The sequence below is a fragment of the Artemia sp. Qi Xiang Cuo genome, chromosome 1 (assembly GCF_049724085.1).
Source record: "Artemia sp. Qi Xiang Cuo chromosome 1, ASM4972408v1, whole genome shotgun sequence".
NCBI classification, from domain to species: Eukaryota; Metazoa; Arthropoda; class Branchiopoda; order Anostraca; family Artemiidae; genus Artemia; species Artemia sp. Qi Xiang Cuo.
Window position 1 is genome coordinate 6,642,266 of NC_142794.1, and position 13,847 is coordinate 6,656,112.

Below are 13,847 nucleotides of genomic sequence, written 5' to 3' on the forward strand. Positions count from 1 at the left end.
AAACTCTAGAGATATTGTTGGAAAGTAGCAAGGATATTAGAAATAAGTATATTAGCGTAATTAGGAGCATTGGGGTAATTAATTTAATTCATATAAATTAAAGCTCGGTGAAATTAAAATTAATAGATCATTTAAGAGAATTTAGCACGGTAAATATTGTAGCTTTTTGCTTTTGTTTATGCATTCCTTTGTCGATAAGTAATTTTTCCTATATTTGATTGGCTTTGTGCCACGTTGTGTGGAGACTGAGCTACATATTGAGGGCTGATGTGTTTTCTTTTTGCCTCCTAATAATATAAATATTATTATTTATAAGATTTATATAATTCCTATACGTTGGGAATCTCTTTTTCTCGGGTGACATTGCTCTCTTCAACCCCCTCCCACCCCCAGATTTATTAATTTAAAATCTGACACAGTATGAATGAAACTTATTTTTATGAAAAATGATTAAAATATTATTCCAATGAAACTAAAATTTACTTAATAATAAATTAGGCACTGTATGTATGCAGCTCTAAATATACTGGTGAGCTTAACAGCAGTCCAAAAACCAAACATAAGCTCAATAACAAACATCTTCAAATATGTCCACGGGACGGGACGTTTAAGTCATCTCAGGCTTCTCACTGAAATTTCAATGACGTTTGAGTCTAATAATATTGGTCGAGAACATCAAACGAAGAAGTGAAAAGTCACTGTGTCCAGCAGAAAAACGCTTTATAATTATGAAAAATGTCATCTCAAACTTCTTGATCCCACCTCGTGTTGACCTCAGGGTAGAAATGTATTATGGGGCTGTTAAAAAGGAATGGAAGACATTGTGAGAGGGAGTAGCTAAATATCACTAACATAGTCACCGAAGACAAAAAAAAAGACTGGTCATCCGGGGTGGTTCCATTAAGGGACACCAATTCACGAAAATGTAGGGTAGAGGGGTAAGGAGTTCTCTTTATATTCCAAAATGAATTGTACACAAGAAGTAGTTTTTTTAATCTAGATTGGGTGTGTAATTTAGGGTTTTCAATTTTTTAACTAAAAATACCAGTGGCTTTCGATCCACTGGGGGTAGGATATTTTCAACTCAACATCTGAACCCTCGAATAGCACCTTTGGTCCAGGTGTTCATTTGTGTCCGGCAAGACGGTGTTTCCTCAGAAAATAAAGTAAATAAACGAGTATCTTCTTTATACAAGTAGCGCTCATTCTAAATGTTAGTAAACATATATGACATGAGACATATGCTAAGAAAGGTTTTAAAAAAAAATTACAAAAGTTTTAAAAGTGGAAGATACTGATAAAACTGCCTACCTATTACAAAACCAAACTCGAACCACTTCCTTTTCCATTCCCAATCCATCTGCAAGCATCGAAATTTCTTCAGAAGTAGGTTTGGGGTTTCCAAGAAACGCCTTTTCTAAGGATATTCTAACTGTTGTCTCAATCGACGTCCTCTTCTTTCTCCGCCTCCCAAGACTCTCATGAGCCAGTGTATTTAAAGGACTTCCGTAAGACTGTTTTACTAGGCTATGAGTTGAAAGATTGATAGGGTTTGCTACGTTGCTTTGCTGAAAAAGAAAGGACAAGTATTTAAACCCTTTGAGTCACGAATTTTCATTCGACTTACTACTGACTAGTGTATAGTCAGCAACCATTTTAAAGAATCCAATGGCTCTCTTCAACGATCAGTTTAATACTAAAATTTATAGATGACGTGGATAATCATGTAACGAAGTAGAGAAGATTAAGAGAGTGAAAAGCGTTAACCCCCCGTGCACTGAAGACGTGCCAAAAAGGACAATTAAATAGTCATAAAAAAATAAAAAAAAAACTAATTACCTTTTCTATTCTAATATTTTTTTTATTAAAAAGTTTTTGAGAGTCTCACAACATTATATCTCCTTGTTAGGTATGTTATCGCGGCGCTTCACGCCACGATTTTTCCAACGCCGCTAAAATTCTTGGTTCGGTTCAATAAAATCAGGGAAATATTGACATGTCATCTACAGAAATTTCGAACTTGGTCGGTAAACGCAGCAGTTTTGTGATTTTATAGATGGTGCCACAACTTTCCATTTGGTTAAATAAACAGCATTAAAATAGTGACATGATATGTACTGAAATCTAAATCTCAGTTCGTAAATGCAGCGGTTTTACGAACTCGTGCAGTGATTTTACGTATTGTATTCGAATCGAATACTGTGCTAATTATTACCAAAAAAAAGCCCATAAAAATGACCAGCCTATCGGTAAAATCTCTTGCCCCCCCCCCCAACATTTTGGCTAGTAACGACACTGGTTGAGGCTATAGTTTTTCTATTATATAGCCAGTTTGTTTCACTGAAATGACAATTAAATATCTTTATCACCGAGAATTGTTTAACGGAATTTTTAAAGATCTAAAATTATGCTCCAGACCTTTACCTTTTATAGCAATAAAGCGCATTGAACTTCTCAGAAAATGCGTGTCTCGCGCTATCTTTAAAGATTTATCATTCAAAATAATTTCAGAGCAAAATATTTGCAAAGATGTCAGGCTAAAATGTCATTAATTGCTGTTAGTTGTTGCTAATTGGTATTATTATTAATTGTGATTAATTATTAGTCATTTATAGTTTTTAAAAGATCTAGTCATGGTTGGACGAAACTTCATAAGATCTTGCTACCTAGGGAACTAAGAATCATTTTTACAGAAAAAAAAATCCTATTCCATGGGGAAAAATCTAGCTTTTAGATTTATTTCAGCCGTTTTTGTGTGTGATTAAGTTTCAATCAAACGAAAACAAGCATTTTATCGTCTACATCTAATTTTGTAGTTATTTTTTCAGGATTATGAAGTTCTTAGGAGAAAATTCCCTTTTCGTCACTGTGGACATTGAACCATGAAAATGAATGAAAAAACGAATTAATTTAATTTCGCAAGATCTCAAGATTCTAACATAACCTAACAATCAGTAAAAGCTAAAACAGACCACAAAAAGTAAGTGAGACTTTGTTTCAAATTTGTTCGGGAAAAGAAACAGTCTTAACAATTAAGTACTTATTAATAATTCAACTATTAAAAACCAATTACAAAAAATGGTACTTGGGCATTATATGGGCCTTTCAAAAAAGTCAAGTTTGGTTAATGCTAATGCAATAAAATAAAATTGGATGAATATATAATAGTTTAAAAACAAATTTGGGCTGTATGTTCGCACATTAGGGGGGGGGGGGTAAAGCATAGCATATATTAAATACGTAACCTAACCTAGGTACCTCCCCCCCTTAAACCCAAAAAAAACAACAGTTTAAACATTGTAAATGCAATGAAAACCACGCTATCATTGTATTACTCTATAGCGACTAACCCGTCAAAAACGGGTTTTTCGTGACTGGTTTCCTTGTAAAGGCCCATATAGTGCCCAAGTACCCAAAAAATAACTTTAAAGGGTTACATAGTCCCAACTTCAACCGGAGCAAGCAGTCCCAAAACCAAACCCAAAATCCGCCACTACGTTAGGGGGGGGCGCCCCCACCCCCACCTGGATTCTCCCCTGATAGTTATAAACGGAAGCTTGTTGCTCAAGTCATTCGAGCTACTGTTTCTTCTCTACTGTTACTGTTTCTTACTGTTTCATACTCCTCTATCCAAGGAATATTCTTCCCGGCTAAGGCCTAGGCGTCTAGACTTGTTCTTCTTTTCTTTAGGTGATTAATTAGCAAGGAGGAAATACAAAAGAGACATGTCCCAGGTTATGCCGAGATGAAATTATAATTAATGACCTAAAACCTTAGGATATTACATCGGTGATGGAATAAGTAGCGGACTTGTGCACGGTGAGATAGAGAGGATCTTCAGAAGAGAGGTAGGGCAACAACCAGTGGCAGATCCAGGTGAGGGGCGAGGGGGGTTCCCCCCCCCCAACGTAGTCTAAAGTAGTGTAATTTACTTAATTAACGCAAGTTTGCGGTAATTAAACTTGCTCCTAACGCAAGTTCATCGGATCAACCTATTCTGCGCCCCCCCCCCCTAAAGAAATCCTGGATCCGCCCTTGGCGACAACTCAAATTTTAAATATACAATATCACTGCATTCTAAAAGGGGACACAAGATCTAAATCCTTACTTCTTTCTTATCAGCACAACTTCCTTAAATGCTAAACTATTTGGAGCTTTCTTTTTTTCTACCGATTCTTCCCACATGCTCCACCATTGTTCAAAGAAACGGCAAAGCAAAATTGCGCACAAAGTTTTGAAAAGCAAGACGTCAAAAATGAATAAGTAAGGATTTGGTTGTATTGTCGTTGTTTATTTTTTTTAGAAACGGACCGAAACTGTAATATTCAAATTTTTGTTCAAAACTCACAAAACTGGCAGCACACTGAAAATTTTTTCCGAATTTTTGAAAATTTTTCACACTGAAAGTTCAATTATTTGGAATTTTTTTTCCCATTCTTCCCATATGCTCCGTCATATTTCAAAAAACGGCAAACAAAATTGCGCAAAATGTTTTGAAAAGCAAGATGTCAAAAATGAATAAGTAAGGATTTGGGTTGTTGTTTCATTAATTTTTTTTTTAGAAATGGACCAAAACTATAATTTTCAAATCCTTTTTTTCAAAAACTCACAAAACTGGCAGCACACTGAAAATTGTTTCCGTCATAACACTAATATATACACAAAACCAAAAGATAAACAAAGTAAAAATCTACAAATTTAACTCAATATTAAACTCAAGTAAGTTTAAAAACAACATGATATAGTTCAACTCATACTTATATTATAAAATTTTACAAAAGCAGGGAGGAAAAACTTGACAGCTTTCTTGAAAGTGAGAATCCTTAAATACCCTAAGAAGGTGAAGAACACATGAATCTTGAATCAGGGATTCTCTAAGAACATATGATAGCAAATAGTTTAAGAAATAGTTTAAAAAGCTTAAGAAGGTCGATCTTCCCTTTGAAGGCGTACTTTTGGTAATCATAAGATTGTTAATACTTTAATTTTTACCGGCGAAAAGTATTGGCAAATCTAATCAATTAATTTTGGTTAGGGAACATCAAAATAGAAATATCTTTGCCCCGTCAAGGGGAGGGACAAAACATTTTTGACCAATCCTGGGCCATTATTCTACCAATTCCACCAACAGTTCTGGTGCCTCGGTGGTACCAGAACCTTAGAATTGTTTCTGAATTTGACATTGTTGATGCGCCCTCGTGAATGAAACAAAGATATGCAGATCTGTGCTTTAAAACTCAGCAAATGATTGGTGTTCTTGACCCTCTTTGGCCATTTTTGAATTGAGTTAATTTATTTATGTTGTATTAGAATCGTATGTTTATGGTTGTTTTTTTGTCTGTTTTTCTTTTCTTTTTGTTTTACTCCACAGTTTTATCATTGTATTTGGTGGGTTATATATATATATGCATATATATATATATATATATATATATATATATATATATATATATATATATATATATATATATATATATATATATATATATATATATATATATATAATAATATATATATATATATATATATATATATATATATATATATATATATATATATATATATATATATATATATATATATATATATATATATATATATATATATATATATATATATATATATATATATATATATATATATATATATATATATATATATATACATATATATATACATAATGGTGTGAATTCTACCAAACAGCTTAAGATGGCGTAGCTTTCCTTTGAAGGTATAGGTGTTTTGAAAATTGACACATTGCTTATGTTTGAATTTTTATGGAAAAAAGAGTTTTAAAGTTTATCTAATTAGTTTTGTTAAATTTTTTTGGGTACAGCGTTGCAACGGTGAGAAAAAAGTGGCACTGCCTTAAAACTTCGCAATTTTGAAACAACCAAAGAAAAATCCTATAAATCGCAGTTTTCAGGTTCTTATGTTTATTTCCTTGGTACTTTAAAATAAACCTAGAACATCTACTCTTAGAATCATTCCGAAGCTATGTTTAAAAGCACCAAAGTATAGAATGAAATATTTACCCTTATTTGAGAAGGTGGATTTTGATCCCTTCCAGCATTACTCCCAACAGAATTGTCAGCGTCTTCCAACCATTTTTGTAGTAACGGCTTTAGTTTACACATATTTTTGAATGAAAGATTAAGGGCTTCAAAACGAGATATTGTTGTTTGTGAAAAGTCGTTTCCATAGAGTTTACCCATTGCTAAGCCAACATCTCCTTGGGTGAAACCTAAAAAAGTTAGAAAAATGTGAGCTGCTTGTGAGGCTGTAATTCCTTGTAAAGAAATTCTGGAGCTTAGGGAAAGTGTAGATAAGCTTAGGGACACAAAATAAAAGGGTGAAAAGACCGTATTAACCTGGTTCCAAAGAAGGGGAAAAGAAGCAAAACTGAATTTGTAACACAAAATTTACCCTAAAACGTTTTAATTTAAAAACTGCTTGAGAGATACAAGGGAATATATTGAACGTATAGAAATCATTGTACGATTTGGAATAACAAAATTTCTTCCCGGAAGCATAGAAATAAATTTATGATATACCCAGTGGCAGTTTCTCTGATACCCAGTTCAGGTTTCTCTAGCGACCGGGGCAAAATCCTGATTACCTTCCCCCTTCCCCTGTCTCCAAAAATGTCAAGCCAAACTAAAACAAAATTTTAATTTATTCCCAACATATTTTCAGTTTGTTAATTAATTGATAATTTTTCTGTTGTTATTATTCGAATTTAATTATTATTATGTATTTATTATTTTTAGTATTTTTTTATTATTTAACTGATATTCTATTAATTATTTCCATTTATTAATCGCGACCTCTGCTTTATTTTAATAAAAATTTCAAAAATTACAAAATGATTATAACCATTACATTGTTTATTTGAAATTCTGCATGTCTAGAATTTCTGCACCCTGGGCAAGTGTCCCCACTGATCCCTCCCCTAAAACCTCCTCTGGAAATAACTGAGTTAGGGACACCAAAAGTTATACAAGTAAAAGGGTTCCACAGTATCCAAAACTGCATGAGTGATGAGAACAGGTAAAATGTACTGACATCATTGCACATGCTAGAAATTAGTAAAATACCCTTTTGAATGAATATGAGTAAGCTAATGAATTACTTGGGGTGTATTCCAGGTTCGACAAAATTTACTATAAACTAACTTCTTCGTTCCAGCTGACGTTGCCGTAATAGCTGGACTGGAACGACACAAAGATAACTTTGAATTTACTTTCGCAATAACTTAAGATATCTAACGGGCATCTTTATCGCACATAAATCTGCATCATTAGCATCATCAGTATTACTAACAGATTGTAACATATTAAAGTATCGTTAGAGTGAAAGAGAAGTGGAAACAATTGAAGCTTATAATGATTATAGGCCCTTAGTAATACCACAACCGTTAACGGAGGATATAAACTTTAAGCAACTTGTGTGTTATTGTTTATGTATAAGTTACTATGGGTCCAAACCTTGAATGCTCCCTTGATTTGTGAGTGCGATACAAGGTATCCTGCTATTCCTCGTCTTGAACTGAATACGATACATTTGTTAGATTCACATCCGATTGCCTTCCTCAAATAAATTAAGTCCCATCAGGAATGTTTCAGTCCGTTTTTTCTTAAGGACACCCTAGACGGTCAATCATTTTGATCAAAAGCTTCTGTCAATCAATTTATTAAAGCATGATTGACCATTTAGCAAACTGTTTGACGCTTGAGTCAAGCGTTGACGGTGATTGATAAAAAGTTTGAATGACTCAATCGGTTCAGAGGCGGTCAATCATGCTTTAATCAATTGATTGACGGAAGCTTTTGATCAAAATGATTGACCGTCTAGGGTGTCCTTTACACTATTTCATTTTAAGATATAAATTTCACTATTTTCCTAAATATAACATGTACCTTTTCTCACATAAATACAGAAAATTGGAAAGTAGGAATTTTGATATCGAAATTATTTTTAACGTATTTTGGATGTCCAAGAAGATCTTTTTTTGCAGGAAACTGCTTCTTAATTAACAGTCAAAAATCCCAAACACATTTTTCAGTCGCGTAAATGTGGGCTGCGTTACAGAATACCTTTTGAATTATTACAGCTGAAACATTCTTGAGGACCGACCCATAACCTTCAAAGAGTTTCTCCAAGTTCTAGCAGAAAAAAATTGCTGCGATAGGTAAGTATTGTGAGTTCCGTCAATAAGAATCTTTAACTGGTGGTATGTTCACACACAACACTATTTTTCTACGATTATTGTTATTTTTTAAAAGCATCTGAGCAGCAATTCTTATGGTTGTTGCTATTGTGTAAAAAATTGTCAGGCTGCCTGGTAAAGTTAAATTTTGCCAACTCAATAAATTCCTTGACAAAGCAACCTAAATTGACAAAGTCAGCAACTAAATTTACATGACCAGCGAATATTGCTCATAAGTGAATATCTGTATGAACCAAGAGTTAGGAAACACAGAAGGACCGGAATATGAAATAGTCCATACTAGCAGGAATCAGAAAAGCTAAATAAAAATTCTGAAAATAAATAAAAATTAAGAAAACAAAAACAATTTATAAGCTCACCAAGTTTAATTCTCCTTTGCTTGAAGTTTTTAGCAAATTGCTCTAATTCCTCGAGATCCGTAGTTTCATCTGAGGTAAGATCAAAGTTGATACCCGAAGACCTTGACATTTGAGAGGGTAGCTTCTGCTGAGTAGATCCTGCTAGGTTAATCGAATTTGAAGTTGGTATTGTGGGAGACTTTAAATCTGGAGACGGTCCTTCATTTTTTATTCTATGGATGGGTTCAGTATTGTTATTTATAGTTTGCTGACTTTGCTTTTGAAGCTGTTGGTACTGCTGTGCCGCCTGCACTAAAGCGTGCTGAACTTGATTCTGCAGGAAAAACTGGGCTGCTGGATTTCCCATTTGTCCGTTGTTTGCACTTTGCAACAGTAATAGCTGCTGTAGTGTCATTTGTTGTTGCTGTAAGACCTAAAACAAAGTTAAGAATTTAATCTATGGATATCATTCACGAAGTAAATCTAAGTTGTGACAGAAGATGGTAAATTTTGTCAAATGAAACTCAGAGAGGAAAGAAAATAACAAAATGAAAAATAAAATCAAAAAAGGTGAAAAAAAGGGATTTTGTCAGCCAGTGGCGAACCATGAAGAAGAAGAAATAAGCAAATATTTCGACAAGGACCTCCGCCGAGTCGTCCTCAGTGCTAAACAACAAAGAATGTAAAAAAGAATGAAGAATGTAAGATTGGTCTTAGAATATATTTAAATTTCGTCAAGCATAAATAACCAAACCGCATCGGTGCAAGAATTCTAGCAAGTACTTCCGCTATTCCCGGACAGTCAGGGATTTTCCCAAAGTTCCCCGGAAAGAAAATTGAGTTTTCCAAAATCTCGCCGAAAGATAACAGTAACAAATTTAATAATTTGTATCTCGTGTTAATGTTAGTGTATTTCCGAATGTTAACTTTCAAGGAGATTTTAGAGGACTAAATTTTCTTTTGGGGAACGCCCCAAAAACCCAGGGATCATGGGAGCACATGTCTGATTGAAAGCGAAATTGTCAAGAATCTTCCTGTAAAATGGAAAAAAAGCAACCTCTTCCAATATAAAGAAAACACACCAAAAAAATACCACATTTATAGAGAAGCATTAGTTTTTTTAATGCCTTGTTTATTTCATGCAAAAGGTTGAGAACCAAATCGTTAACCCTGATCGAGATAGAATTGAGCCAAAAAAAAAAATTTTTAGGTGTCAATTTTTTGCAAAGACATTTTTATTAACATTCGTGTATTTATGAACATTAATTTTTGGCGAGATTTCCAAAAGCACGATTTCTTTAAGAAAATTCAGTAAAATCCTGACAAATTTAGAAAAAAACACTTTTGGTGGGTATTCTTATTGAAAAATGCAGTTTTTGTGAATTCGTTGATAGGATTAAAAAAACGACAAATTTGTTCCCTTGGATTTTGAAAATTACATTACCCCCTTTCAGTATAAGTTTTCATGAATAAACACTACTGGCTAATATGCCTCATTGAAAGTGAAATTCTCAAAAGTCTTCGTAAAATTGACTCCCTTGAATCCAAAGAAAAATACTAATGTTTACACGTTTAGCAGCAGATAAAGAAGAAGTCTTATTCTTAAGATTGTTGGCATAATATTGCCAGCCTGAAGAACAAATCCTTCAACCCTGATCTGAACCGAAAAAGAAAACACTTATTTTCAGTCGGACGACGTTAAATCCGGCTATTGAAGTGAAAATCGAATCCTGTCAGCGTAAGAATAGGACGCCATGATAAGAACCAAATAATATAATGTGAGCGGAAATTAGAAGAAGTCAAGCGATAGTGCTATAAAAGCAAGGAGATTCTGAAAAAGATTTTCATGTATATTTTTTGACTTGCTGTGTAGAGTTTGGGGCACTTACAGTTAACAAAATCCCACGTAACACCTGAATTTCAGATCCCGGTGAGCCGGAAAATGTCAAATTCTGCTGCAAGAACAAAATAAATGGAGTGTTGTACAAAGAGCATGAGTAACTTATAAGAGTGGGAACTAGCCCTAGTGTCAACAAACGACCCACCAACACCATCTAGCGTTTGGCGACACTTGGTATTTTTCCAGTGTCACAATAAAAATAAATAATCTAATTAGTGTGATTGGTTAAACTAGGATAGTATTACGTGTCGGATCGCAGTTCCTGACAGAAAAACGATCGCAAAGCTTGAAAAAAATGCCAAGTATGCTAGATGCTAGATGGCGTTCAGTTCTTTTTCGTCGACGCTAGCACAAGTTTCCACTCTTATAAATGACCCATACTCTTCAGTATAGTACACAAATACGCTGCAGAGTGAATCAAATAATGAGCAAGAACAATGTTTAATTAATTCTCTTTGCCTTGATTGAAGTTGACGCTGTCTGTATCAGTTTTATGACACGTTTTATATGAAAACCAATAGTAAATAGAAGAATACCAAAGTTTTACAAATCAAAATATCATGAGTTTTGACAGTTCATAAACAAGAAACGGTACTGGAACGTTATACGGACACTTTTATACATTGTACAAGGAAACCAGTTACGAAAAACCCGTCAAACAGGCTATTCTCAAGAGACCGCTATACATAAATGACTAGCAAAGCCGTGATTTCTCAATGAGTTACAATATTTAAACGATTGTTTTTTGGGGTTTAAGGGAGGAAAGGTACCTAGGTTAGGTATTTACTATATACTCTGCTTTACCCCCACCCCACCCCCCCCCCTAATGTGCAAATAAATAGCCCAAATTTGTTTATAAACTATTATATATGCATCCTATTTTATTTTATTTCATTAGCATTAACCAAACTTGACTTTTTAGAAGTGTCAATATAATTCACCAGTACCCAAGAAACTTTGGAAATGACATCAGTCGAATTTGGCTCAAACAGCCCGATTTCATACCGCCCATATAAAAGAAAAGAGTATCTTCAACAGGCAAAAATTCCTCCAAGCTATTAGAGCAGCGGCACTAGTTAACAAAATACAGGGGGTTTGGGGGGATTTTAAAATGAAGATACACAAAAGGATGTTTTAAAAAACTGTCAGAAGGAACCAACGGAATGATAGATGGTTTAATTTAAGATGGTGCTTTGAAAAATTTTTAATTTTTGGTTTTATTGGTCGCATGTTGTTGTGAGTCTTTTTTCTTTTATATATTTTTGTCTTGCTGAGGACAAACCTTGGACATAGGGCCGAAATATTCATACAAATTATCTCCACTGTCTTGCAAAAAGATTTTCCTATTGTTCTTCGTGCTTTTGTTGTTTGTTAATTTAACCTTCAACATAATATGCATATTCCCCTGCTTTTGAAAAAAAAATACTAGACAATAAACTTGTTTTTAAGCGTTATTTGCTTACAAGATGAATTTGATTTTTGAACGCCGAACATTGCCACGAACTCTCCTAGATTTACCAGAATCGCTTGTCTAACCGAAGCTAAGACTAGCGTCTTAGTTACGTGATAAAGATGGTTAGCTAAGAAGAAAAGTTTTTTTTTTAATAAATTGTGTATTGTATTTTTCCTAGTTACAAGATTGAAGTTGTCCTTGTGTTTTTGTGTGATTCATTCCTCTTAATCCTGCAAGTTTTAGTTGTTTTTGACATTTTATTACATTTTTAAAACCTCTTTGACATTTTGAAAAAATTTCTTGACTAGCCCTATGACATTTTTACTTGTTTCTTTTATGTTTATTAACTTAAAAGTGCCAATTAGGCCAATCTGGGTTTGAAATTTTAAAAATAATGAGATTTAGAATGAAAATTAGAAAATTAGATTTAAAATGAGACTTCAATGAGATTTAGAGTGAAATGAGATTTATAGATTTTTTTAGAAATAAACCTCCTAAGAAGCATAAAAATAACGGTTCTGCATAACCGAATAAACTTGGTTAGCTCGTAAAGGGGCCCTTGACTCTCCTTAGTTTTCCAGCAACTTTAAATTTACTTTTAACAAATTTACAAATTTAAATTTACCAAAGATTGTTCTTTCTGATTTTACTACAAACTAGACTTTAAAGACAATATTCTACTTGAGTTGAAGGCTAACAATGCTAACCAAATGAAAATGATTGCATGCTTAATGAATGACCCCTATCATTTACCTACTTAAAGGGCTTAATTTTGAGACATTGTATATCAAATTTTAGTATTTCTTTCATAGCAAACTACCTGCATGGGGAAATTAGAGAGAGAAGTGCCAGGTGCCACTTGCTCTAAATAACAATTTTTATTTATAATTTTCTTTTTTTTAAATTCTGGTTTTATGTGAAAAAAATTTATTGTATTGACAAATGGCATTACACTTAAATATTATGCAAGTTCATTTTTTTTTATTTATTCCCGCCTTTTTGTTCATTTAAATTCAAAAAAGGATTCCCCTCTCTCCATTTGTGAATAAATGTGACACTAAACTCAATTCAACAAACTTATGAATCCCACCCCTTTTTCATCTCATTTAAATATCCCTTAAAATCCCATTCTCTTAGAATCTTCCACTACGTTTCCTAAGATATTCAAAACTTTATTGATCCCTTTCTAGTTGCCATTGGCTTAAACGTATTTCCAATGGTTCTCAAATTTTAGGGAACATCTTCTAAGATTTTAGGGAGTCCATCTCTATGGAGAAAATAGCGCATGATAAAGTAGGGAAATGGAATAAGTTTTGAAGGAAAATCGTATCTTTCCTTCAACTCGGCAACAAAATTCACTTACTGAAGACGTTTCAATTTTGGAAACTTTCAAAAGATGTCAAATAAAATTTTCAAAGCAGCTGGACTTTCAATAACAATTCTATATCAGATAGAAAGGGGGCACTTTGTTCGAACCGGCCCGAGGGATTATTGAATTTTGGCTAATTTACATCGCTATAGACGAAAATGTTTGGAATTCTAGGCGTGGAACTGACCGTTTCAAGTCGTTAGGGGGAAATAACTGTTTGACAGACAATGAGGTGAAATAGAAATGTCAAGGGTTAATAAATCGAGTGAAACTGTAAAACCGTAGAAATGAATTAAAAGCTTGGGAAAGGACTAAAAAAGACTTGGATAAAAGAAAAAAGCGAAAATAAGGTTTGATATTATTGAATACCGCATTCAGCAGCACCAATTCAGAAAATGTAGGGAGGGGACAAGGATTTTTTTCGACTTTTTTTTAATGAAGATGCCAAAAATTTTCAGGTTAGTAATTGCCCCCCCCCCCCCTGACCCCCAATTGGTGCGTCTGACCTCATTTCGCGGCCTTTTTGGCTTATACTAACCTTATTAATGTCATTATTA

At 33.6% G+C, this 13,847-nt stretch overlaps 1 protein-coding gene across 1 annotated transcript in view; it reads right to left on the reverse strand.

Annotated features, from left to right (window-relative positions):
* LOC148955965 (uncharacterized) overlaps positions 1–13,847 on the reverse strand; it is a 76,354-nt gene that overhangs the window by 5,446 nt on the left and 57,061 nt on the right. The window contains exons 6-8 of the mRNA XM_089088117.1: positions 8,590–9,001; positions 6,036–6,244; positions 1,312–1,568 (exon numbers count right to left, since the gene is read on the reverse strand). Coding sequence (XP_088944243.1) covers positions 1,312–1,568; positions 6,036–6,244; positions 8,590–9,001 — 878 coding nt within the window. The remainder of the gene's footprint in view (positions 1–1,311; positions 1,569–6,035; positions 6,245–8,589; positions 9,002–13,847) is intronic.